We start from the raw sequence: 26,876 nt of genomic DNA on the forward strand, positions 1-26,876 counted from the left end.
ATTTTTATAAATAAAAAACAGTTCTACCGTAATCTATGGTGAGGTCCCACGACATTCCCCAAAAGCAAACCTGGAAAGACATAAAAGAGAAAATCATTCAATAAATAAAGACAAAAGACATCCTCTTTTCCAATTTATTTCTCTATCAAAGCCCTAATCCTGGTCTGCCGAAAGCCAATTGGGGGCGGTTACATCAATCCTATACTGCTGTCACACTCAATGGAGAACCGGACATTCCTCATTGGTTGTGAGAGTACACACACACACACACACACACACACACACACACACACACACACACTCACTCTCTCTCTCTGCTGTGGATGCTTCTGTTTGATGACCTTCATCTCATAAGGTGAGCTCAGGTTATTCAGGTCAGCAGTATGTGTGCGGGCGCGGCAGTGATGTCACAGGTTAATCAGAGTTCACAATGAACTCAGATGACATCCTGATGACACCCGCGCTACTGTGGGTGTCGCGGCAGTAACGTCATGGGTTCATCGGAGTTCTCAATAAACTTTGAAGAACCCGTGAAGTCACTGTCGCTACACCCGCGGTGGCGTAGGCGTTGTCAGGATATCAGAGTTCCTTGGATACTCACCTGTCCCCAGCGATGCTGTCCCTGGCACTGATGTCTATGGTGCTGCTGCTTCCAGGTCCTCCGTTGAGTGCATATTCATTGAGTATAATGAGCGGGGATCGGAAGCAAGTGACAGCAGGGCTGGAGACAAGTAAGTATAAAAATTCATTTTATTTCAGAGACACGTGTTTTCTCTGGTTCTTGTCACACGGATCACATCAGTGTGACACCCGTGCTGCCTGAGAAAAAAAAACAATGTCTGCGTGCAGGGAAATGTGGGGCAACACGGTCCATGTAAAAACATGCATGTGTGAGGAACACTATAGAATATCATGAGTACGTGTGACATCCGTGTTAAAAATGGATGTCACACATACCTGAAACATATGGATAAAAATTCCCCGTTTTCCCAATCGGTGCGGGTTCCAGTGATCGGACACTGATCAGCAGGTGATCACCTGGCCCATGGATAGGTGATAACTTGTTTTCACTAAACAATCCCTTTAAGGCGTGTAAACATTTCCTGCAATCATTTGGCCGACAGCTCTCTCTTGACTATCACATACAGGAGTGCTCGGCCAAATGTTCTTGTGTTCTCTCTCTGAGAGCTGATGTCGCCTCCTCTGGGGGTGGATTATCTTTCAAGAGATCAAAAGCATCAACAAGTGGAATTCAAACACGCCGGTTCCTTCCCTCCCTTTAAGCTGGGTTCACACTAAGCGACAGCGACAACGACGTCGCTGTTACGTCACCATTTTCTGTGACGTAACAGCGACCTTGTAAGTCGCTGTTATGATCGCTGCTTAGCTGCCAAACACAGCAGCGATCATAACGTCGCTGTGCTACATGTGCAGAGAGCAGGGAGCCGCGCTTAGCGCTGGCTCCTTGCTCTCCTAGGTACAGTACACATCGGGTTAATTAACCCGATGTGTACTGCAGCTACATGTCACAGTGCAGAGAGCAGGGAGCCGCGCACACTGCTTAGCGCTGGCTCCTTGCTCTCCTTGCTACAGTATACATCGGGTTAATTACCCGATGCGTACTGCAGCCACATGTGCACAGAGCAGGAGCCGGCACTGGCAGCAAGGGCGGAGGCTGGTAACGAAGGTAAATATCGGGTAACCAGGGAAAGGTCTTCCCTTGGTTACCCGATGTTTACGCTGGTTACAGCTTAACGCAGCTGCCAGACGCCGGCTCCTGCTCCCTGCTCGCTTCATTTCGTCGCTCTCTCGCTGTCACACACAGCGATGTGTGTGTCACAGCGGGAGAGTGACGACCAAAAAATTAAGCTGGACATTCAGCAACGACCGGCGACCTCACAGCAGGGGCCAGGTCGTTGCTGGATGTCACACACAGCGACAGCGACTGGACGTCGCTGCAACGTCACAGAAAATGGTGACGTAGCAGCGACCTCGTTGTCGCTGTGTGTGACACCAGCTTTACATCCATTCTCGAGGTAAGTCAGATAGCCCCCATACACATCATATTGTTGTCTGATCCGGGCAATTTTAGCCCTATGTTTATGGGAGCTTTCATGTAATCTGTATAAGGGCTTATTCACACATCTATGAACGTCAGTACAATCTCTGAACACAATGCATGGACTGGCTGAGGCCGTCCTTATAGACAGTGCTGTGAGCTCAGAAATCATGAGCCTCAGTGCAGCAACTCCGCTCTAGTCACCTCTAGTGAGATAGAATGGAGTTACTGTACAGGGGACGCTCCTTACAGACAGTGCTGTGAGCTCAGAAATTATGAACCTCAGTGCAGCAACTCCGATCTAGTCACCTCTAGTGAGATAGAATGGAGTTACTGTACAGGGGACGTTCCTTACAGACAGTGCTGTGAGCTCAGAAATCATGAGCCTCAGTGCAGCAACTCCGATCTAGTCACCTCTAGTGAGATAGAATGGAGTTACTGTACAGGGGACGTTCCTTACAGACAGTGCTGTGAGATCAGAAATCATGAACCTCAGTGCAGCAACTCCGCTCTAGTCACCTCTAGTGAGATAGAATGGAGTTACTGTACAGGGGACGTTCCTTACAGACAGTGCTGTGAGCTCAGAAATCATGAACCTCAGTGCAGCAACTCTGATCTAGTCACCTCTAGTGAGATAGAATAGAGTTACTGTACAGGGACGTTCCTTATAGACAGTGCTGTGAGCTCAGAAATCATGAACCTCAGTGCAGCAACTCCGCTCTACTCACCTCTAGTGAGATAGAATGGAGTTACTGTACAGGGGACGTTCCTTACAGACAGTGCTGTGAGATCAGAAATCATGAGCCTCACTGCAGCAACTCCGCTCTAGTCACCTCTAGTGAGATAGAATGGAGTTACTGTACAGGGGATGTTCCTTACAGACAGTGCTGTGAGCTCAGAAATCATGAACCTCAGTGCAGCAACTCCGCTCTAGTCACCTCTAGTGAGATAGAATGGAGTTACTGTACAGGGGACGTTCCTTACAGACAGTGCTGTGAGATCAGAAATCATGAACCTCAGTGCAGCAACTCCGCTCTAGTCACCTCTAGTGAGATAGAATGGAGTTACTGTACAGGGGACGCTCCTTACAGACAGTGCTGTGAGATCAGAAATCATGAACCTCACTGCAGCAACTCCGCTCTAGTCACCTCTAGTGAGATAGAATGGAGTTACTGTACAGGGGACGTTCCTTACAGACAGTGCTGTGAGATCAGAAATCATGAACCTCAGTGCAGCAACTCCGCTCTAGTCACCTCTAGTGAGATAGAATGGAGTTACTGTACAGGGGACGCTCCTTACAGACAGTGCTGTGAGATCAGAAATCATGAACCTCACTGCAGCAACTCCGCTCTAGTCACCTCTAGTGAGATAGAATGGAGTTACTGTACAGGGGACGTTCCTTACAGACAGTGCTGTGAGATCAGAAATCATGAACCTCACTGCAGCAACTCCGCTCTAGTCACCTCTAGTGAGATAGAATGGAGTTACTGTACAGGGGACGTTCCTTACAGACAGTGCTGTGAGATCAGAAATCATGAACCTCAGTGCAGCAACTCCGCTCTAGTCACCTCTAGTGAGATAGAATGGAGTTACTGTACAGGGGACGTTCCTTACAGACAGTGCTGTGAGCTCAGAAATCATGAACCTCAGTGCAGCAACTCCGCTCTAGTCACCTCTAGTGAGATAGAATGGAGTTACTGTACAGGGGACGTTCCTTACAGACAGTGCTGTGAGATCAGAAATCATGAACCTTAGTGCAACAACTGTGATCTAGTCATCTCTGTGCTGGGCAGTGTTGTAACTAGAATTTGATGGGCCCCAATGCAAAATTAGGACCTGCCCCCCTCAACACAGATACACTGGGTACAGGATAATGACACAGACACTCGGGGCATGGGATAATGACGCTGACACTCAGGGTGCGGGATAATGAAGTTAACACTTGGCTCTTTCCCTCAGCACTCAGGTTTCCCATGATCTGAAATCCCTCTTTCTATCATCATCCAGCTTTCCTATGTTCTGATATCCATCTTGTCCTCAGCACCCAGCTTCCCTAGGCTCTGCTATACATCTTTCCCTCAGCACCCAGCTTTCCCATATCATAGCATCGTAAAGCTGGGTGCTGCGGGTAAGAGCCTCTTTCCATCAGCACAAAACGTTCCCATCCCAAGCTTATGTCTTTGTCCCCCCTCGTATATATAGTTCTCCAAATACTATAATGGCCCCCACATAGCCTTCCATATAGCATATTGGGTCCCACGTAACCCTTCATTTTACTAGAATGCGCCCCATAGTCCTCCTTGTATTATAATGCATTTCCCATAGTCCTCTATGTATAAGGTAACTCTTATAGCCCTCCAATTATTATACTACAACTCCCATAGTCCTCCATGTATTATAATTCACTCCATAGTCCTCCATATATTATACTGCACCCCATAGTCCTCCATATATTATAATGCACCCCCATAGTCCTCCATGTTTTATAATGCACCCCCATAGTCCATGGATAAGGTAGCCCTCATAGGCCTTCATATATTATAATGCAGCCCCCATAGTCATGCATGTATTATAATGCACCCCACAGCTCACCATGTATTATAATGCAGACCTCATAGGCCTCCATGTATAATAATGCAGCCCCCATAATCCTCCATATATTATAATAGTAGCTGTCATATACCGTCCCCCAGGCCCACCCACCCAGTTCCTTGACCACTTTTCAGCCTGGCTGCCGCACTTCATGTCCTCAGAATTACCAACCCTCATCCTAGGAGACTTTAACATACCCATGACCAGCCCCTCCTCCCCATCTGCATCCCAGCTTCTATCTCTCACCACCTCCCTTGGCCTCTCACAGCTCTCATCTTCTGAGACACATGAAGATGGTAACACTCTTGACCTGGTCTTTATCCGCCTCTGCTCAATCTCTGACTTTGACAACTCACCTCTTCCCCTCTCTGACCACAACATCCTCTCCTTCAAGCTCACAAACCCTCGTCCACCCCAGTACACTCCCACCTATCACACATTCAGAAACCTACAGGCCATTGACTTTCAGACCCTTACAGACTCTTTACACTCATCACTGTCCCCTATCTCCTCACTTTCCTGTCCTGATCTGGCTGTAAACCATTACAATGACACACTCAGAAATACCCTAGACCAAGTAGCACCCCTCACCCTCAGAACCTCCAAACACAGAGTAAAACAGCCTTGGCTCACTTCCCAAACTCGATTTCTCCAGTGATGCTCTAGGAGTGCCAAACGCATATGGAGGAAAACCCGCACACCAGAAAACTTCATCCACAACAAGTTCATCTTAAGGACCTACAACTCTTCCCTTCACCTCGCCAAACAGACCTACTTCACCACCCTTATTTCATCACTATCCAACAATCCAAAAAAGCTCTTTGACACCTTTCACTCCCTCCTCAGTCCCAAAGTACATACCCCCATCACAGACCTTCATGCTGATGACCTGGCCTCATATTTCACAGATAAAATAGAAAACATCCGCCAGGAGATCAGCTCCCAGCTACCAAGCGTTGTGAATCCCATCCCTCCATATATCCCATCAAGCTCACTTTCCACATTTGACCCAGTCACAGAGGAGGAAGTCTCCAGGCTCCTCTCTTCTTCTCATCCTACCACTTGCCCTACTGATCCCTTTCCCTCACACCTACTCTGGTTGTCACCACTCACCTAACTAAAATCTTCAATCTCTCTCTCTCTTCGGGTATCTTCCCCTCCTCCCTCAAACACTCTATTATTACTCCATTATTAAAAAAAACCTTCACTTGATCCGTCCTGCACAAGCAACTACAGACCAGTCTCCAATCTCTCCTTCATCTTCAAACTCTTGGAGCGCCTGGTCTACTCTCGCCTCACCCGCTACCTGTCCTCTCACTCTCCTCTAGATCCTTTACAGTCTGGCTTCCGCCCTTTACACTCAACAGAAACTGCCCTTGTCAAAGTGACCACTGACCAATCACCTATTGACTGCAAAACATAATGGTGACCACTCTCTGCTTATCCTTCTTGACCTCTCTGCCGCCTTCGACACTGTTGACCACCATCTCCTTCTCTCTATGCTCCATTCTATCGGCCTAAAGGACACTGTGCTCTCGTGGTTCTCTAACTATCTTTCTCGCCGTTCATTCAATGTATCATTTGCTGGCTCCACATCTTCTCCTCTTCCTCTCACTGTTGGGGTCCCTCAAGGTTCAGTCCTCGGCCCTCTTCTTTTCTCCCTCTACACTGCCCCAATTGGAATGACCATCAGCAGATTTGGTTTTCAGTACCATCTTTATGCTGATGACACACAGCTATACACCTCATCCCCTGAGCTCACCCCCGCTGTACTACAGAACAGAAGTGACTGCCTGACTGCAGTTTGCAATGTCATGTCTGCTCTCTATCTCAAACTTAACCTTTCCAAAACTGCCCGCTCCTGCCGCTTGCACCTCAAGAACATCTCTAGAATCCGCCCCTTTCTCACAATGGAAATGACAAAAACACTCACCGTGGCCCTGATCCACTCTCGCCTTGACTACTGTAACTCTCTATTAATTGGTCTCCCCCTAACTAGACTCTCTCCTCTACAGTCCATCCTTAATGCAGCAGCTAGGGTCATCTATCTGGCTAATCGCTACTCGGATGCCTCTGCTCTGTGCCAGTCATTGCACTGGCTGCCCATATATCACAGGATCCAATTCAAACTGCTTGTTCTCACCCACAAAGCTCTCCACAGTACAGCACCCCCTACATCTCCACCCTCCTCTCTGTCTATCACCACAAAGCTCTCCACAGTGCGGCACCCCCCTACATCTCCACCCTCCTCTCTGTCTGTCTCTGTCTCACCCCACCCGTTCTCTACGCTCTGAAAACGACTTTCGACTAACATCAACACTAATCCGAACCTCCCACTCCCGGATCCAAGACTTCTTCCGAGCTGCACCAATCCTCTGGAACGCTCTACCCCAAGAAGTTATAATGAATCATAACTTACTCTGCTTCAGACGCTCCCTAAAAACGCATCTTTTTAGGGCGGCCTATCACACTCCCCAATCTAATCCAATTCACACAGTGCCTCTACAACTTCTCACAACATAACCTCACGTCAAACTCCATGCCACCCAAATGCATCTCAAGATTCAGGCCCACTGGTCCAGGAAGCCATTATCTATCCCCCATTTTCTTGAAATTGCTGGATTGTCATTGTAAATAAGCACTTGTACCTTGCCCCCCCCACCCCACCCATATCTCATTGTAGATTGTAAGCTCTCACGAGCAGGGTTGTCTTTTTTTTCCCCTCTAAATATTGCATTTTCTATTACTGTTATTACTGTTACTTGTTTGTATATGATCCTCCTGAATTGTAAAGCGCTGCGGAATATGTTGGCGCTATAGAAATAAAGATTATTATTATTATTATTAATATTATTAATACAGCTCACATAGTACTCCATGTATTACTGTATAATGCACTCCCCATAGTCATTCATGTATTATAATGTAGCCCTCAAAGTCCTCTGTATATTATACTGAACCCCATTGTCCTACATATACTGCACCCCATAGCCATCTATGTAAAATTCACCCCATAGTACTCCATATATTATACTGCACCACATAGTTCTCCATGTATTATACTGCACACCATAGTACTACATACAGTTAGGTCCAGAAATATTTGGACAGTGACACAATTTTCGCGAGTTGGGCTCTGCATGCCACCACATTGGATTTGAAATGAAACCTCTACAACAGAATTCAAGTGCAGATTGTAACGTTTAATTTGAAGATTTGAACAAAAATATCTGATAGAAATTGTAGGAATTGTACACATTTCTTTACAAACACTCCACATTTTAGGAGGTCAAAAGTAATTGGACAAATAAACCAAACCCAAACAAAATATTTTTAATTTCAATATTTTGTTGCGAATCCTTTGGAGGCAATCACTGCCTTAAGTCTGGAACCCATGGACATCACCAAACGCTGGGTTTCCTCCTTCTTAATGCTTTGCCAGGCCTTTACAGCCGCAGCCTTCAGGTCTTGCTTGTTTGTGGGTCTTTCCGTCTTAAGTCTGGATTTGAGCAAGTGAAATGCATGCTCAATTGGGTTAAGATCTGGTGATTGACTTGGCCATTGCAGAATGTTCCACTTTTTTGCACTCATGAACTCCTGGGTAGCTTTGGCTGTATGCTTGGGGTCATTGTCCATCTGTACTACGAAGCGCTGTCCGATCAACTTTGCGGCATTTGGCTGAATCTGGGCTGAAAGTATATCCCGGTACACTTCAGAATTCATCCGGCTACTCTTGTCTGCTGTTATGTCATCAATAAACACAAGTGACCCAGTGCCATTGAAAGCCATGCATGCCCATGCCATCACGTTGCCTCCACCATGTTTTACAGAGGATGTGGTGTGCCTTGGATCATGTGCCGTTCCCTTTCTTCTCCAAACTTTTTTCTTCCCATCATTCTGGTACAGGTTGATCTTTGTCTCATCTGTCCATAGAATACTTTTCCACAACTGAGCTGGCTTCATGAGGTGTTTTTCAGCAAATTTAACTCTGGCCTGTCTATTTTTGGAATTGATGAATGGTTTCCATCTAGATGTGAACCCTTTGTATTTACTTTCATGGAGTCTTCTCTTTACTGTTGACTTAGAGACAGATACACCTACTTCACTGAGAGTGTTCTGGACTTCAGTTGATGTTGTGAACGGGTTCTTTTTCACCAAAGAAAGTATGCGGCGATCATCCACCACTGTTGTCATCCGTGGATGCCCAGGCCTTTTTGAGTTCCCAAGCTTACCAGTCAATTCCTTTTTTCTCAGAATGTACCCGACTGTTGATTTTGCTACTCCAAGCATGTCTGCTATCTCTCTGATGGATTTTTTCTTTTTTTTTCAGCCTCAGGATGTTCTGCTTCACCTCAATTGAGAGTTCCTTAGACCGCATGTTGTCTGGTCACAGCAACAGCTTCCAAATGCAAAACCACACACCTGTAATCAACCCCAGACCTTTTAACTACTTCATTGATTACAGGTTAACGAGGGAGACGCCTTCAGAGTTAATTGCAGCCCTTAGAGTCCCTTGTCCAATTACTTTTGGTCCCTTGAAAAAGAGGAGGCTATGCATTACAGAGCTATGATTCCTAAACCCTTTCTCCGACTTGGATGTGAAAACTCTCATATTGCAGCTGGGAGTGTGCACTTTCAGCCCATATTATATATATAATTGTATTTCTGAACATGTTTTTGTAAACAGCTAAAATAACAAAACTTGTGTCACTGTCCAAATATTTCTGGACCTAACTGTATATTATACTGCACCCCACAGTCCTGCGTATATTATACTGCACCCCATAGTTTTCCATATATTATAATGCACCCCCATAGTCCTATAAGTATTATAATGCAGTCACCATAGTCCTTCATACACTGTGTGCAGAATTATTAGGCAAGTTGTATTTCAGAGGATTTTTTTCTATTATTGATCAACAACTATGTTCTCAATCACCCAAAAGACTCATAAATATCAAAGCTTAATATTTTTGGCAGTTGGAGTGGGGTTTTTTAGATTTGGCTATCTTAGGCTAGATTTGGCTATCTTAGGTCCACGCTGCGGAAAATGCACGGATTTTGCCGCGGATTTCTCGCAGAAAAGCCGCGGATTTGCTGAAAATCTGCAGCACCGGCACTTCCCAGCCATTTCTATGGCATTTTGGAAATGCTGTGTCCATGCTGTGGATTTTTCCGCAGCGGATTTCGTGCGGATTTTGGTCCGGAAAAATCGGCAACATGTCAATTATTGTTGCGGATTTTCATCCGGATTTTGGCTTTAAAATTGTGAAAAAAAAATCCGCATCAAATCCGCGGCAATTCCGCGGTAAATCCACGGCAAATCCGCACCTTTGAAAAGGTGCGGATTTTGCGGGAAAGCTGCGGATTTTGATGCAGAAAAATCCGCAGCTACATTCTCTCGTGGACACATAGCCTTAGGAGGATATCTGTCTGTGCGGGTAACTATTACTGTGCAGAATTATTAGGCAACTTAATAAAAACCAAATCTATTCCCATCTCACTTGTTTATTTTCACCAGGTAAACCAATATAACTGCACAAAATTTAGAAATAAACATTTCTGACATGCAAAAAAAACCACAAAAAATTAGTGACCAATATAGCCCCCTTTCTTTATGATGACACTTAACAGCCGACTATCCATAGATTCTGTCATTGCTTGATCTGTTTACACTCAACATTGCGTGCAGCAGCCACCACAGCCTCCAGACACCACAGCCTCCAGACACCACAGCCTCCAGACACTGCTCCCAGAGGTGGACTGTTTTCTTTCCTTGTAGATCTCACATTTTATGAGGGACCACAGATTCTCTATGGGGTTCAGATCAGGTGAACAAGGGGGCCATGTCATTATTTTTTCATCTTTTAGACCTTTACTGGCCAGCCACGCTGTGGAGTAGTTGGATGCATGTGATGGAGCATTGTCCTGCATGAAAATCATGTTTTTCTTGAACGATACTGATTTCTTCCTGTACCACTGCTTGAAGAAGTTGTCTTCCAGAAACTGGCAGTAGGTCTGGGAGTTGAGCTTCACTCCATTCTCAACCCGAAAAGGTCACACAAGTTGATCTTTGATGATCCCAGCCCATACCAGTACCCACCTCCACCTTGCTGGTGTCTGAGTCGGAGCGGAGCTCTCTGCCCTTTACTGATCCAGCCTCTGGCCCATCCATCTGCCCATCAAGAGTCACTCTCATTTCATCAGTCCATAAAACCTTTGAAAAATCAGTCTTAAGATATTTCTTGGCCCAGCCTTGACGTTTTATCTTATGTTTCTTGGTCAGAGGTGGTGGTTTTTCAGCCTTCCTTACCTTGGCCTGTCCCTGAGTATGGCACACCTTGTGCTTTTTGATACTCCAGTAACGTTGCAGCTCTGAAATATGGCCAAACTGGTGGCAAATGGCATCTTGGCAGCTTCACGCTTGATTTTCCTCAATTCATGGGCAGTTATTTTGTGCCGTTTTGTCCCGGAACGCTTCTTGCGACCCTGTTGGCTATTTGACATGAAACGCTTGATTGTTAGGTGATCACGCTTCAAAGGTTTGGCAATTTCAAGACTGCTGCATCCCTCTGCAAGACATCTCACAATTTTAGACTTTTCAGAGCCCGTCAAATCTCTCTTCTGACCCATTTTGTCAAAGGAAAGGAAGTTGCCTAATAATTAAGCACACCTTATATAGGGTGTTGATGTCATTACACCGCACCCCTCCTCATTACAGAGATGCACATCACCTGATTTACTTAATTGGCAGTTGGCTTTCACTATACAGCTTGGAGTAGGACAACATGTAGAAAAAGTATCATGTGATCAAAATACTAATTTGCCTAATAATTCTGCACACAGTGTATTGTATTATTCACCCCATAGTCCTTAATGTATTCTAATGAAGCCCTATTGTCCATGTATAAGGTAACGCCATTAGTCCTCATATAATGCAGCCCCCATAATCCTATATGTATTATAACGCATCCCCATAGTCCTTCATATTGCATTATGCAGCCCTATAATCCTCCATATACAGTGCCTACAAGTAGTATTCAACCCCCTGCAGATTTAGCAGGTTTATACATTCGGAATTAAGTTGGCATTGTGACATTTGGACTGTAGATCAGCCTGGAAGTGTGAAATGCAGCAAAAAAGAATGTTATTTCTTTTTTTATTTTTTTTTAAATTGTGAAAAGTTTATTCAGAGGGTCATTTATTATTCAACCCCTCAAACCACCAGAATTCTGTTTGGTTCCCCTAAAGTATTAAGAAGTATTTCAGGCACAAAGAACAATGAGCTTCACATGTTTGGATTAATTATCTCTTTTTCCAGCCTTTTCTGACTAATTAAGACCCTCCCCAAACTTGTGAACAGCACTCATACATGGTCAACATGGGAAAGACAAAGGAGCATTCCAAGGCCATCAGAGACAAGATCGTGGAGGGTCACAAGGCTGGCAAGGGGTACTAAACCCTTTCCAAGGAGTTGGGCCTACCTGTCTCCACTGTTGGGAGCATCATCCGGAAGTGGAAGGCTTATGGAACGACTGTTAGCCTTCCACGGCCTGGACAGCCTTTGAAAGTTTCCACCCGTGCCGAGGCCAGGCTTGTCCGAAGAGTCAAGGCTAACCCAAGGACAACAAGGAAGGAGCTCAGGGAAGATCTCATGGCAGTGGGGACATTGGTTTCAGTCAATACCATAAGTAACATACTCCACCGCAATGGTCTCCATTCCAGACGAGCCCGTAAGGTACCTTTACTTTCAAAGCGTCATGTCAAGGCTCGTCTACAGTTTTCTCATGATCACTTGGAGGACTCTGAGACAGACTGGTTCAAGGTTCTCTGGTCTGATGAGACCAAGATCGAGATCTTTGGTGCCAACCACATACGTGACGTTTGGAGACTGGATGGCACTGCATACGACCCCAAGAATACCATCCCTACAGTCAAGCATGGTGATGGCAGCATCATGCTGTGGGGCTGTTTCTCAGCCAAGGGGCCTGGCCATCTGGTCCGCATCCATGGGAAGATGGATAGCACGGCCTACCTGGAGATTTTGGCCAAGAACCTCCGCTCCTCCATCAAGGATCTTAAGATGGGTCGTCATTTCATCTTCCAACAAGACAACGACCCAAAGCTCACAGCCATGAAAACCAAGGCCTGGTTCAAGAGGGAAAAATCAAGGTGTTGCAGTGGCCTAGTCAGTCTCCTGACCTAAACCCAATTGAAAACTTGTGGAAGGAGCTCAAGATTAAAGTCCACATGAGACACCCAAAGAACCTAGATAACTTGGAGAAGATCTGCATGGAGGAGTGGGCCAAGATAACTCCAGAGACCTGTGCTGGCCTGATCAGGTCTTATAAAAGACGATTATTAGCTGTAATTGCAAACAAGGGTTATTCCACAAAATATTAAACCTAGGGGTTGAATAATAATTGACCGCACTTTTATGTTGAAAATTTATTAAAATTTAACTGAGCAACATAACTTGTTGGTTTGTAAGATTTATGCATCTGTTAATAAATCCTGCTCTTGTTTGAAGTTTGCAGGCTCTAACTTATTTGCATCTTATCAAACCTGCTAAATCTGCAGGGGGTTGAATACTACTTGTAGGCACTGTATAATGCACCCCTAAAGTCCATGTATAAGGTAACCCAATTAGTCCTCCATATAATGCAACCCCCTAAGTCCTATATGTATTAAAATGCACCCCATAGTCCTTCATATTGGATTATGCAGCTCCATAGTCCTCCATGTATAATGCACCCCTATATTCCATGTAAAAGGGATCCTTCATATAGTATTATGCACCCCTTATATTCCTGCATATAGTATTATGCACCCCTTATATTCCTCCATATAGTATTATGCTCCCCTTATATTCCTTCATATAGTTTAGTACACGCCTTATATTCCTCCATATAGTAGTATGCACCCCTTATATTCTGCCATATACTAGTATGCAGCCCCCATATAGTGCACCACCATATTGTGTGCCCCAATATAATATTGTGCGCCAACATATAGTTATATGTGTCACGCTCCCCGGTGCCCGTGCCATGCTCCCCGGTGCCCGTGCCACGCTCCCCGGTTCCCCTGCCACGCTCCCCGGCTCCCCTGCCACGCTCCCCGGCTCCTCTGCCACGCTCCCCGACTCCTCTGCCACGCTCCCCCGCTCCCGGACCTCGCTTCCCCACTCCCGTGCCACGCTCCCCGGTCCCCTGCTCCTCAGCCTCCATGCTCCCTCACCTGCGTCCTCCAGGCAACCCGGTCCCCGGTCCCGGCGCCCGTCTGCTGTCCTGAGCCGGCCCGGCACTCCTGCCTCCTGTACACCGCATCCTGCTCTGGCTTCTGGCACCCGGGCCTCGCGCATGCGCATTAGGGCGTGCGCGCGGTCATTGACCTTTTCTTAAAGGGCCAGCGTCCTCCAACAGGATATTGAAGATGCAGGTACAGGGTATATAGGGGATTCCTTTCCAAGTGGGCGGGGCCTGTTCTTCGTGTTTGCTAAGCTAGGAGTCAGGTCTCCCTGTGCCATTGTCTCGTACTCACCTATCTCTCTTGTAGAGCCGCTCCTGTCCCGCCAACCGGTCCTGACGGTTCCAGAACCCCGAACGGACTGTCCGCCATCTTCTCAGTCCCTACCGTCTCCGATTCCTGGATCTGTGCGGTGACCGATCTCCCCGTTCCGCTGGTTCTGGACCCTGCCTGACATCATCTCGGCCTCCGAACCTGCGCTCCGTCACCCGGACTACCTTCAGAGACTCCGTGATCCCAGGGACTTCTACACCCACTCCTCTGAACGGACTGTCCTGCTACCCGTAGTGCTTCGGCTACCGGGCACCTTGCCCTCGGTTGGGTGCTCAGTCCAGTGGATCCACCTCCTGGGCCTACCCGTCATCCTGGCCCTAACAATATGCAGCCCCATATACTATTTTGCAACCCCAATAAATGCTTCCCCATAGTCCTCTGGAATTCCTGATTAAATACACAAATATACTCACTTCTCCTCATTCAGCCACTGCCCCAGTCTCCTCAGCGTGTGTCCACTGTTATGCCACTCTGACATTTTAGCACATCAGTGCGCAGTAGTGACGTCACTGCTAGAGATGAGCGATGTTCGAGGTTCGCCAATTTCATGTTCGAGTGATTTTTGCTAAAAGCTCGACAGTTCGAGTTACGTTCGAGAACGGTTCGATCACCAAAAAGCCTAGCTAGTTACTAGCTGGCTTTTCACTGTAATAGTGTGAGTCACTCTGTGATTCACACTATTATCAAATTTCAGCTTATAGTGTGCGGGGGGGACGGGGTTTAGATCTGTGCTACTGCAAAGTGCTGAGAGAATGCCGATCACCATTTATTAATTTTTTTTTCCCCTAACCGCGCGTGCAGTGGAGCGTTCCAAGCTGTCAGCAAATCACAGACACAAACACAGCTAAGTTGATTTTTGCCAGACAAGCAAGGGCATGTGTCATAGGCTGTGCATGTCACATGTCCTTAACCTATAAGATACGGCCATTTTCCCCTTCGCCGCTATTATCTGTCTTCTGCGTGTGGGTGACAGTCACCGCTCACGCTGCTGCTGCTGTGTGCGCTATAGAGATACAGTGCAATCTACACAGCGCTTTAGGGATTAGGGACTGCTGGTTATTTCAGCCCTTTTCAGGGCTGATTTACAGGCATTCATAGCCATAGCTGCTAAGCATGTCCGTGCAAATGCGGTGTAGGGATTTAGATAACAGCGTCTGGCTACCTCAGCTCAGGCAATTCCTTACTGCATTTTTCATTAGCAGGGATAGAAAGTGAGGCTTCCTTTGCTGTCCTGCTCCCCAGAGCACCCGTGCATTCTACCCACATGCACATTTTTGCCACGCTATTTTATTTGCCCAAGGAGCTGACACTTTTTGTGCCATCCTAAAAGTGTCTGGAATACTACCTTAGTGTTCCTTTGCTGTCTTGCTACCTACAGCACCCGTGCATTATACCCACCTGCCCATTTTTGCCATGCTATTTTATTTGCCCTAAGAGCTGACACTTTTTGTGCCATCCTAAAAGTGTCTGGAATACTACGTTAGTGTCCCTTTGCTGTCCTGCTACCCATAGCACCCGGGCATTCTACCCAACTGCCCATTTTTCCCACACAATTCTAATTGCAAACTGTGCTGCCACTGTTAGGGGCATATTAAAATTGTCTGGGATAGTCAGTGTTGGTTCTTCAGCTGTCAATAAAGCTAGACCACCGCTGCAATCTACAGCACCTCTCCATTTTTGCTTCCACATTTTAAGTGTCCAATCTTTTCGCTAACAAAATGAGTGGCAAAAGGACAGATGCTGGTGGAAAGGGGAACAGGCGTGTTGGAAAAGGAAAAAAAGTTTGTGTCCGTGGGGTAGGTGGGAAAGCTACATTAACATCTGCTGAAGAAATGCCATCTTCCAGCAAAAGTAAGATGTCTACTACTTTCCGTGGACAATCCGATGTGCTTCCTTTTTTACGGAACCGAACAACTGTAACAAAGGTAGATGATGCACAAAAAAAGAACAAGCTTGAATGGATCTCAAGTGCTCCAACAAGTGGCCTCTCCTCCACCTCAACTTCAACATCCAAAAAACAACAGTCCTCTGAGTTGTCATCCCAATCGCACTTGCTTTCTCCCAGCTCTCAAGTCTCCACCCGCCCTGAAGAGTATGGTGTAACAGAGATGGCTGAGTCTGCAGAGCTGTTCAGTCACACTATAGCCTCTGGGAATCAGAGGTCTGTTGCCAAGCTACAGTGAGTACAGACCAGGAAATGGTCTGCAGTGATGCCCAGAAGCTTTGTGAGTCTGATTCAGGCCTTGATGACCAAGTTTCTGAGCATAATGTAGACCCTCATTCCCAAACTGTAACACCTGTTGGTAGAGACAATGAGGAACATACTGATGACGATGAGACGCAGATACCAGATTGGGATGACAACTTAACTTGATAATGAAGTTCTAGATCCCACTTACTGTCAACCCACAGTCAGGCACTCGAGGAGGACACCAGAGGCGGTGGAGGAGGATGCAACTGATGACGAAGTTACCTTGCGCCTTCCTGGACAGAGTCGGAGAACTGGAAGCACGTCAACAACTGCATCCTCAGCCACAACTCTGCCTCTGAGCACAAGTCGGGGTGGCTCTGCAGGTCGCATGGCCTCTAAGCCTTGCCTAGCCGGGTCCTTTTTTGACCTTGCAAAGGATCTCCCAAATCATGTGATCTGTAAAATTTGTCACCAATCTATAAGTAAAGGCCAAAACCTCACCAGTTTGACAACTTCTTCCATGAATCGTCACATGAATAACAAGCATAAGTCCCAGTGGGAAGCTCACCGTGCTGCAATGCGGCCTAGCGGAGCGGGCCAACCACCGCCTGCCCCTTCAAATTCCTCCGCGCGCCCTTCATCTTCTATGACTGTGGGGACAGCTGTCACACATGTTTTTCCACGCAGACCTTCCACCTCTTTAACCGCAACAGCCAGTTTGCTTGGCAGGTTGTCAGTTGGTTTGGAAGGGGAAACAAGTGCTGGTGTAGAGCTCTCTCAGACATCGAGAGCATCAACTTTGGATGAAGGCAACATCATGTCTCCGCCTGCACTTTCCTTACAGATCTGCAGTTTTCCAGGGACACCCTACTCACCACCGTCTCCACACAGCAGCCAGATCTCGGTCCCTCAGATGTGGACAAATAAAAGGCCATTTCCTCCGAGCCATGACAAAGCTAAGAGGTTGACTTTCACCCTCTGTAAGCTCTTGGCTACCGAAATGCTGCCTTTCCACCTGGTGGACACAGAGGATTTTCAAGACCTTATATTAGTCGCAGTGCCACAGTGCCAGATGCCCAGTCGCCACTACTTCTCCAAGAAAGGTATGCCTGCGCTACACCAGCATGTCGCACACAACATCGCCGCTTCCTTGAGAAACTCTGTGTGTGACAGGGTGCATTTCCCCACCGATACTTGGACCAGTAAGCATGGACATGGGCGTTACATGTCGCTGACTGGGCACTGGGTAACTATGGTGAGAGATGGTGAGGGGTCTGCTGAACAAGTCTTGCCGTCCCCACGACTTGTGCGTCAATCCTCTGTATGTCGAAGTTCCTCCACTGCTTCTGCCTCCTCAACCTCATCTGGGTCCTCCACCTCCGCCCAAAGCCTGTGTGGTCAGGCCACCCGCGTTGTAACTGTGCACAAGGAATCCCACACACCTCCTTACTACGCTGGCAGTAGAGCTCAACGGCATCAGGCGGTCTTTACGTTGAAATGTCTGGGAAATAAGAGTCACACAGCTGAGGAGTTGTGGTCAGCTCTGCACTCAGAGTTTCGTAAATGGTTGTCTCCACTCAACCTGCAGCCAGGTAAGGCCGTGTGCGACAATGCTGCAAACCTGGGTGCGGCCCCTCGCCGGGGCAAGGTGACACACGTGCCTTGTATGGCTCACATTTTGAACCTTGTTGTCCAGCAATTTTTCACCCACTATCCCGACCTAGATGGGCTTCTGCACAGGGCACGGTCACTCTCTGCTCACTTCCACCGTTCAACCGCCGCAGCTGACCGACTTGCATCGCTGCAGAGGTCTTTCGGCCTGCTGGTTCATCGCCTGAAATGCGATGTGACGACACGCTGGAATTCGACTCTCCACATGTTACAGCGACTGTGGCAGCACCGCCGAGCCCTGGTGCAATACGTTATGACGTATAGCCTGGGCCAACGAGATGCAGAGGTGGGGCAGATCACGCTGATGGAGTGGTCTCAGATCAAGGACCTATACACCCTTCTGCACAGCTTCGACATGGCGACGAATATGTTTAGCGCTGACAATGCCATTATTAGCATGATAACGGAAGGGTTAACAAGATCTACAAGGACCAGACGTTCATCATCACCAAGGCGGCAGGCATGGGACAGTGGGGGAGAGGGATTAACAAGGGCGCATGGTAGCAGCCAAACTGTTTAGGAAGGGGCAGGAGCCCATGAAGAAATGGAGGACGAACTGTCGATGGGCATGGAAGACTCAGCTGATGAGGGAGACCTTGGTCAAATTTCGGTTGTTCGAGGTTGGGAGGATATGTCAGAGGAAGGCAGCATGGTTATCACCTCGCCGCCACCAACACAGCAAGGACTTGGTCCGCAGGGATGCGCAAGACACATGAGTGGTGTGTGTGGGGCCCAATTTTTGGAAAAAAGGGAGACTCCGCTTGGAATCCCCTTGCTGTGTTTTTAAAAATGATCCAAGATGAACAAGTCATAGTTCAGCAAGGACTTTGCTACCTACCCCGGTGTCATCCTGAAGACAGTTAAGGCTGGCGTATTTTTGAATGTGCTTGATGCAAATCAACAGGTCAAGTTTGCAACTGGGGCACAAGTGATGCCACTGAAGGGGTGTGTGTGGCCCAATTTTTGGAAAAAAGGGAGACTCTGCTTAGAGTCCCCTTGCTGTGTTTTACATGATTTTAGAAGGGCGTGCCATGCCTATATCTGTGTCTCCTCCTCTTTTTCCTCGTCCAGCTGTTTTGTTTACGCATGAGTATATGTCCTTGTCACTTTCCCATGTGTTTGTGGTATGTTGTGAGTTGTTTGTCACCTTTTGGACACCTTTGAAGGTGTTTTCTATGTGTTTTTAGGTGTTTGCCTCCCATTGTTTTCAATGGGGTTTGAGAGGTTCGTCAAACGGTTCGTCGAACGGCACCTCGAACGGAGCCTTCAGAGGCTCGCTCATCTCTAGTAACCGCAGTCCTCCATGCTGAAACATCAGTGTCTCACAGACACATAGTAGTAGAATGATTAGAAATAGAGTGTTCTGCTCCTCCTCGCATTGTTCCTTTCAATTGTATTGGCATCTGTGATGATGATCCCGATATAAATGAAAGTACGATCGTCGGCAGGAGGTCCACGGGGCCACAGTGACTCACGGGCCCAATCTAGACAGCTCACTAGTGAATCATCTAGAATGGAGTGGCAAAAATGAGGTGCTCAAAATATCCACTCTGATTTAGACGGCTCACTGCTGAATCACCTGAGGCCTGCGCCACACATCCGTGCCTCCGGCACGTGTTTGTCATTTTTTACACGTACCGGCGGCACGGAGACACTTTAACCAATGCTACCCTATTGTAGCAGGCACACACACGTAAAACCACACGGAACGTGTGTCCGTGTGCGTTTGTACGTGTGTGCGTTTTTGAAAGCGCTGACATGTCCGTTTTTTCACCGGCAGCACGGGTGTCCCACGGCCCGCACCCGCACCACACGGGTGTAGTGTGGATGCGGTCCCGTGTGACACGCGCCGGAGAAAACAAACATGTCAGTGAAAAAAAAACAAAACATTAACTCACCTTCTCCAGCCCTCCTGTCTCTGCCGCTGCTGCCTCTTGCTGCCGACCGCCGCTCATTAATCTCATAGAATATTCACTTCACTGCCTGGCAGCAGCAGCAGCGGGGAGACGGGAGGGCTGGAGACCGAGGATCAGCACCACGGACAGCAGCGCGGACAGCAGGAAGGACCAGGTGAGTATAATAATTACCGATTCTACGTGTGCTATCGCGGATAGCACACGTAGAACACACGTGTCACGCACGTACCAGAGACACGTACTTACCTGCACGCAACACGCAGGGAAAATACGTGTCTCTCGGCACGTGCGTGAATTTCACGTGAGTGTGGCAGAGGCCTAAAACAGAGTGGCTAAAATGAGGTCCTCAAAAAACCAACTCTGATATAGACGGCTCACTACTGAAGCAGCTAGAACGGAGTGGCTAAAATGAGGTCCTCAAAAAATCCACTACGACACAATGTGGATATTATGAGGACTTTCAGCTGCGCTCTGTTACGGTTTTTGCTTTGAGGCTCCTCCCACTCTTCGAAAAAATCCATTGCAGTCACCTCAGTGCTAAATGTACCTAATGTAGTGGCTAAAATGAGGTCCTCAAAAAATCCACTCTGATATAGACGGCTCACTACTGAAGCAGCTAGAACGGAGTGGCTAAAATGAGGTCCTCAAAAAATCCACTACGACACAATGTGGATATTATGAGGACTTTCAGCTGCGCTCTGTTACGGTTTTTGCTTTGAGGCTCCTCCCACTCTTCGAAAAAATCCATTGCAGTCACCTCAGTACCAAATGTACCTAATGTAGTGGCTAAAATGAGGTCCTCAAAAAATCCACTCTGATATAGACGGCTCACTACTGAAGCAGCTAGAACGGAGTGGCTTTTTTGAGGTCCTCAAAAAATCCACTACGACACAATGTGGATATTATGAGGACTTTCAGCTGCGCACTGTTACGGTTTTTGCTTTGAGGCTCCTCCCACTCTTCGAAAAAATCCATTGCAGTCACCTCAGTACCAAATATACATAATGTAGTGGCTAAAATGAGGTCCTCAAAAAATCCACTCTGATATAGACGGCTCACTACTGAAGCAGCTAGAACGGAGTGGCTTTTTTGAGGTCCTCAAAAAATCCACTACGACACAATGTGGATATTATGAGGACTTTCAGCTGCGCACTGTTACGCTTTTTGCTTTGAGGCTCCTCCCACTCTTCGAAAAAATCCATTCCAGTCACCTCAGTACCAAATGTACATAATGTAGTGGCTAAAATGAGGTCCTCAAAAAATCCACTCTGATATAGACGGCTCACTACTGAAGCAGCTAGAACGGAGTGGCTTTTTTGAGGTCCTCAAAAAATCCACTACGACACAATGTGGATATTAGGAGGACTTTCAGCTGCGCACTGTTACGCTTTTTGCTTTGAGGCTCCTCCCACTCTTCGAAAAAATACATTGCAGTCACCTCAGTACCAAATGTACATAATGTAGTGGCTAAAATGAGGTCCTCAAAAAATCCACTCTGATATAGACGGCTCACTACTGAAGCAGCTAGAACGGAGTGGCTTTTTTGAGGTCCTCAAAAAATCCACTACGACACAATGTGGATATTATGAGGACTTTCAGCTGCGCACTGTTACGCTTTTTGCTTTGAGGCTCCTCCCACTCTTCGAAAAAATACATTGCAGTCACCTCAGTACCAAATGTACATAATGTAGTGGCTAAAATGAGGTCCTCAAAAAATCCACTCTGATATAGACGGCTCACTACTGAAGCAGCTAGAACGGAGTGGCTAAAATGAGGTCCTCAAAAAATCCACTACGACACAATGTGGATATTATGAGGACTTTCAGCTGCGCTCTGTTACGGTTTTTGCTTTGAGGCTCCTCCCACTCTTCGAAAAAATCCATTGCAGTCACCTCAGTGCTAAATGTACCTAATGTAGTGGCTAAAATGAGGTCCTCAAAAAATCCACTCTGATATAGACGGCTCACTACTGAAGCAGCTAGAACGGAGTGGCTAAAATGAGGTCCTCAAAAAATCCACTACGACACAATGTGGATATTATGAGGACTTTCAGCTGCGCTCTGTTACGGTTTTTGCTTTGAGGCTCCTCCCACTCTTCGAAAAAATCCATTGCAGTCACCTCAGTACCAAATGTACCTAATGTAGTGGCTAAAATGAGGTCCTCAAAAAATCCACTCTGATATAGACGGCTCACTACTGAAGCAGCTAGAACGGAGTGGCTTTTTTGAGGTCCTCAAAAAATCCACTACGACACAATGTGGATATTATGAGGACTTTCAGCTGCGCACTGTTACGGTTTTTGCTTTGAGGCTCCTCCCACTCTTCGAAAAAATCCATTGCAGTCACCTCAGTACCAAATATACATAATGTAGTGGCTAAAATGAGGTCCTCAAAAAATCCACTCTGATATAGACGGCTCACTACTGAAGCAGCTAGAACGGAGTGGCTTTTTTGAGGTCCTCAAAAAATCCACTACGACACAATGTGGATATTATGAGGACTTTCAGCTGCGCACTGTTACGCTTTTTGCTTTGAGGCTCCTCCCACTCTTCGAAAAAATCCATTCCAGTCACCTCAGTACCAAATGTACATAATGTAGTGGCTAAAATGAGGTCCTCAAAAAATCCACTCTGATATAGACGGCTCACTACTGAAGCAGCTAGAACGGAGTGGCTTTTTTGAGGTCCTCAAAAAATCCACTACGACACAATGTGGATATTAGGAGGACTTTCAGCTGCGCACTGTTACGCTTTTTGCTTTGAGGCTCCTCCCACTCTTCGAAAAAATCCATTGCAGTCACCTCAGTACCAAATGTACATAATGTAGTGGCTAAAATGAGGTCCTCAAAAAATCCACTCTGATATAGACGGCTCACTACTGAAGCAGCTAGAACGGAGTGGCTTTTTTGAGGTCCTCAAAAAATCCACTACGACACAATGTGGATATTATGAGGACTTTCAGCTGCGCACTGTTACGCTTTTTGCTTTGAGGCTCCTCCCACTCTTCGAAAAAATACATTGCAGTCACCTCAGTACCAAATATACATAATGTAGTGGCTAAAATGAGGTCCTCAAAAAATCCACTCTGATATAGACGGCTCACTACTGAAGCAGCTAGAACGGAGTGGCTAAAATGAGGTCCTCAAAAAATCCACTACGACACAATGTGGATATTATGAGGACTTTCAGCTGCGCACTGTTACGCTTTTTGCTTTGAGGCTCCTCCCACTCTTCGAAAAAATACATTGCAGTAACCTCAGTACCAAATGTACATAATGTAGTGGCTAAAATGAGGTCCTCAAAAAATCCACTCTGATATAGACGGCTCACTACTGAAGCAGCTAGAACGGAGTGGCTTTTTTGAGGTCCTCAAAAAATCCACTACGACACAATGTGGATATTAGGAGGACTTTCAGCTGCGCACTGTTACGCTTTTTGCTTTGAGGCTCCTCCCACTCTTCGAAAAAATCCATTGCAGTCACCTCAGTACCAAATGTACATAATGTAGTGGCTAAAATGAGGTCCTCAAAAAATCCACTCTGATATAGACGGCTCACTACTGAAGCAGCTAGAACGGAGTGGCTTTTTTGAGGTCCTCAAAAAATCCACTACGACACAATGTGGATATTAGGAGGACTTTCAGCTGCGCACTGTTACGCTTTTTGCTTTGAGGCTCCTCCCACTCTTCGAAAAAATACATTGCAGTCACCTCAGTACCAAATGTACATAATGTAGTGGCTAAAATGAGGTCCTCAAAAAATCCACTCTGATATAGACGGCTCACTACTGAAGCAGCTAGAACGGAGTGGCTTTTTTGAGGTCCTCAAAAAATCCACTACGACACAATGTGGATATTATGAGGACTTTCAGCTGCGCACTGTTACGCTTTTTGCTTTGAGGCTCCTCCCACTCTTCGAAAAAATACATTGCAGTCACCTCAGTACCAAATGTACATAATGTAGTGGCTAAAATGAGGTCCTCAAAAAATCCACTCTGATATAGACGGCTCACTACTGAAGCAGCTAGAACGGAGTGGCTAAAATGAGGTCCTCAAAAAATCCACTACGACACAATGTGGATATTATGAGGACTTTCAGCTGCGCTCTGTTACGGTTTTTGCTTTGAGGCTCCTCCCACTCTTCGAAAAAATCCATTGCAGTCACCTCAGTGCTAAATGTACCTAATGTAGTGGCTAAAATGAGGTCCTCAAAAAATCCACTCTGATATAGACGGCTCACTACTGAAGCAGCTAGAACGGAGTGGCTAAAATGAGGTCCTCAAAAAATCCACTACGACACAATGTGGATATTATGAGGACTTTCAGCTGCGCTCTGTTACGGTTTTTGCTTTGAGGCTCCTCCCACTCTTCGAAAAAATCCATTGCAGTCACCTCAGTACCAAATGTACCTAATGTAGTGGCTAAAATGAGGTCCTCAAAAAATCCACTCTGATATAGACGGCTCACTACTGAAGCAGCTAGAACGGAGTGGCTTTTTTGAGGTCCTCAAAAAATCCACTACGACACAATGTGGATATTATGAGGACTTTCAGCTGCGCACTGTTACGGTTTTTGCTTTGAGGCTCCTCCCACTCTTCGAAAAAATCCATTGCAGTCACCTCAGTACCAAATATACATAATGTAGTGGCTAAAATGAGGTCCTCAAAAAATCCACTCTGATATAGACGGCTCACTACTGAAGCAGCTAGAACGGAGTGGCTTTTTTGAGGTCCTCAAAAAATCCACTACGACACAATGTGGATATTATGAGGACTTTCAGCTGCGCACTGTTACGCTTTTTGCTTTGAGGCTCCTCCCACTCTTCGAAAAAATCCATTCCAGTCACCTCAGTACCAAATGTACATAATGTAGTGGCTAAAATGAGGTCCTCAAAAAATCCACTCTGATATAGACGGCTCACTACTGAAGCAGCTAGAACGGAGTGGCTTTTTTGAGGTCCTCAAAAAATCCACTACGACACAATGTGGATATTAGGAGGACTTTCAGCTGCGCACTGTTACGCTTTTTGCTTTGAGGCTCCTCCCACTCTTCGAAAAAATCCATTGCAGTCACCTCAGTACCAAATGTACATAATGTAGTGGCTAAAATGAGGTCCTCAAAAAATCCACTCTGATATAGACGGCTCACTACTGAAGCAGCTAGAACGGAGTGGCTTTTTTGAGGTCCTCAAAAAATCCACTACGACACAATGTGGATATTATGAGGACTTTCAGCTGCGCACTGTTACGCTTTTTGCTTTGAGGCTCCTCCCACTCTTCGAAAAAATACATTGCAGTCACCTCAGTACCAAATATACATAATGTAGTGGCTAAAATGAGGTCCTCAAAAAATCCACTCTGATATAGACGGCTCACTACTGAAGCAGCTAGAACGGAGTGGCTAAAATGAGGTCCTCAAAAAATCCACTACGACACAATGTGGATATTATGAGGACTTTCAGCTGCGCACTGTTACGCTTTTTGCTTTGAGGCTCCTCCCACTCTTCGAAAAAATACATTGCAGTAACCTCAGTACCAAATGTACATAATGTAGTGGCTAAAATGAGGTCCTCAAAAAATCCACTCTGATATAGACGGCTCACTACTGAAGCAGCTAGAACGGAGTGGCTTTTTTGAGGTCCTCAAAAAATCCACTACGACACAATGTGGATATTAGGAGGACTTTCAGCTGCGCACTGTTACGCTTTTTGCTTTGAGGCTCCTCCCACTCTTCGAAAAAATCCATTGCAGTCACCTCAGTACCAAATGTACATAATGTAGTGGCTAAAATGAGGTCCTCAAAAAATCCACTCTGATATAGACGGCTCACTACTGAAGCAGCTAGAACGGAGTGGCTTTTTTGAGGTCCTCAAAAAATCCACTACGACACAATGTGGATATTATGAGGACTTTCAGCTGCGCACTGTTACGCTTTTTGCTTTGAGGCTCCTCCCACTCTTCGAAAAAATCCATTGCAGTCACCTCAGTACCAAATGTACATAATGTAGTGGCTAAAATGAGGTCCTCAAAAAATCCACTCTGATATAGACGGCTCACTACTGAAGCAGCTAGAACGGAGTGGCTTTTTTGAGGTCCTCAAAAAATCCACTACGACACAATGTGGATATTATGAGGACTTTCAGCTGCGCACTGTTACGCTTTTTGCTTTGAGGCTCCTCCCACTCTTCGAAAAAATACATTGCAGTCACCTCAGTACCAAATGTACATAATGTAGTGGCTAAAATGAGGTCCTCAAAAAATCCACTCTGATATAGACGGCTCACTACTGAAGCAGCTAGAACGGAGTGGCTTTTTTGAGGTCCTCAAAAAATCCACTACGACACAATGTGGATATTATGAGGACTTTCAGCTGCGCACTGTTACGCTTTTTGCTTTGAGGCTCCTCCCACTCTTCGAAAAAATCCATTGCAGTCACCTCAGTACCAAATGTACATAATGTAGTGGCTAAAATGAGGTCCTCAAAAAATCCACTCTGATATAGACGGCTCACTACTGAAGCAGCTAGAACGGAGTGGCTTTTTTGAGGTCCTCAAAAAATCCACTACGACACAATGTGGATATTATGAGGACTTTCAGCTGCGCACTGTTACGCTTTTTGCTTTGAGGCTCCTCCCACTCTTCGAAAAAATCCATTGCAGTCACCTCAGTACCAAATGTACATAATGTAGTGGCTAAAATGAGGTCCTCAAAAAATCCACTCTGATATAGACGGCTCACTACTGAAGCAGCTAGAACGGAGTGGCTAAAATGAGGTCCTCAAAAAATCCACTACGACACAATGTGGATATTATGAGGACTTTCAGCTGCGCACTGTTACGCTTTTTGCTTTGAGGCTCCTCCCACTCTTCGAA

General features: G+C 46.3%; 1 protein-coding gene across 2 annotated transcripts in view; it reads right to left on the bottom strand.

The window, feature by feature from the left end:
- The window catches only part of SUMF2 (sulfatase modifying factor 2), a 90,509-nt gene that overhangs the window by 59,788 nt on the left and 3,845 nt on the right, over positions 1–26,876 (bottom strand). Inside the window, exon 2 of one of the 2 annotated variants that reach the window (XM_075334227.1) lies at positions 28–70. The exons of the other annotated variant lie outside the window; for it this stretch is intronic. Within the exon in view, the coding sequence (XP_075190342.1) occupies positions 28–55 (28 nt within the window). The 5' untranslated portion in view covers positions 56–70. The remainder of the gene's footprint in view (positions 1–27; positions 71–26,876) is intronic. 2 annotated transcript variants of the gene reach the window in all.

Source organism: Anomaloglossus baeobatrachus, chromosome 2 (assembly GCF_048569485.1).
Source record: "Anomaloglossus baeobatrachus isolate aAnoBae1 chromosome 2, aAnoBae1.hap1, whole genome shotgun sequence".
Lineage (NCBI taxonomy): Eukaryota > Metazoa > Chordata > Amphibia > Anura > Aromobatidae > Anomaloglossus > Anomaloglossus baeobatrachus.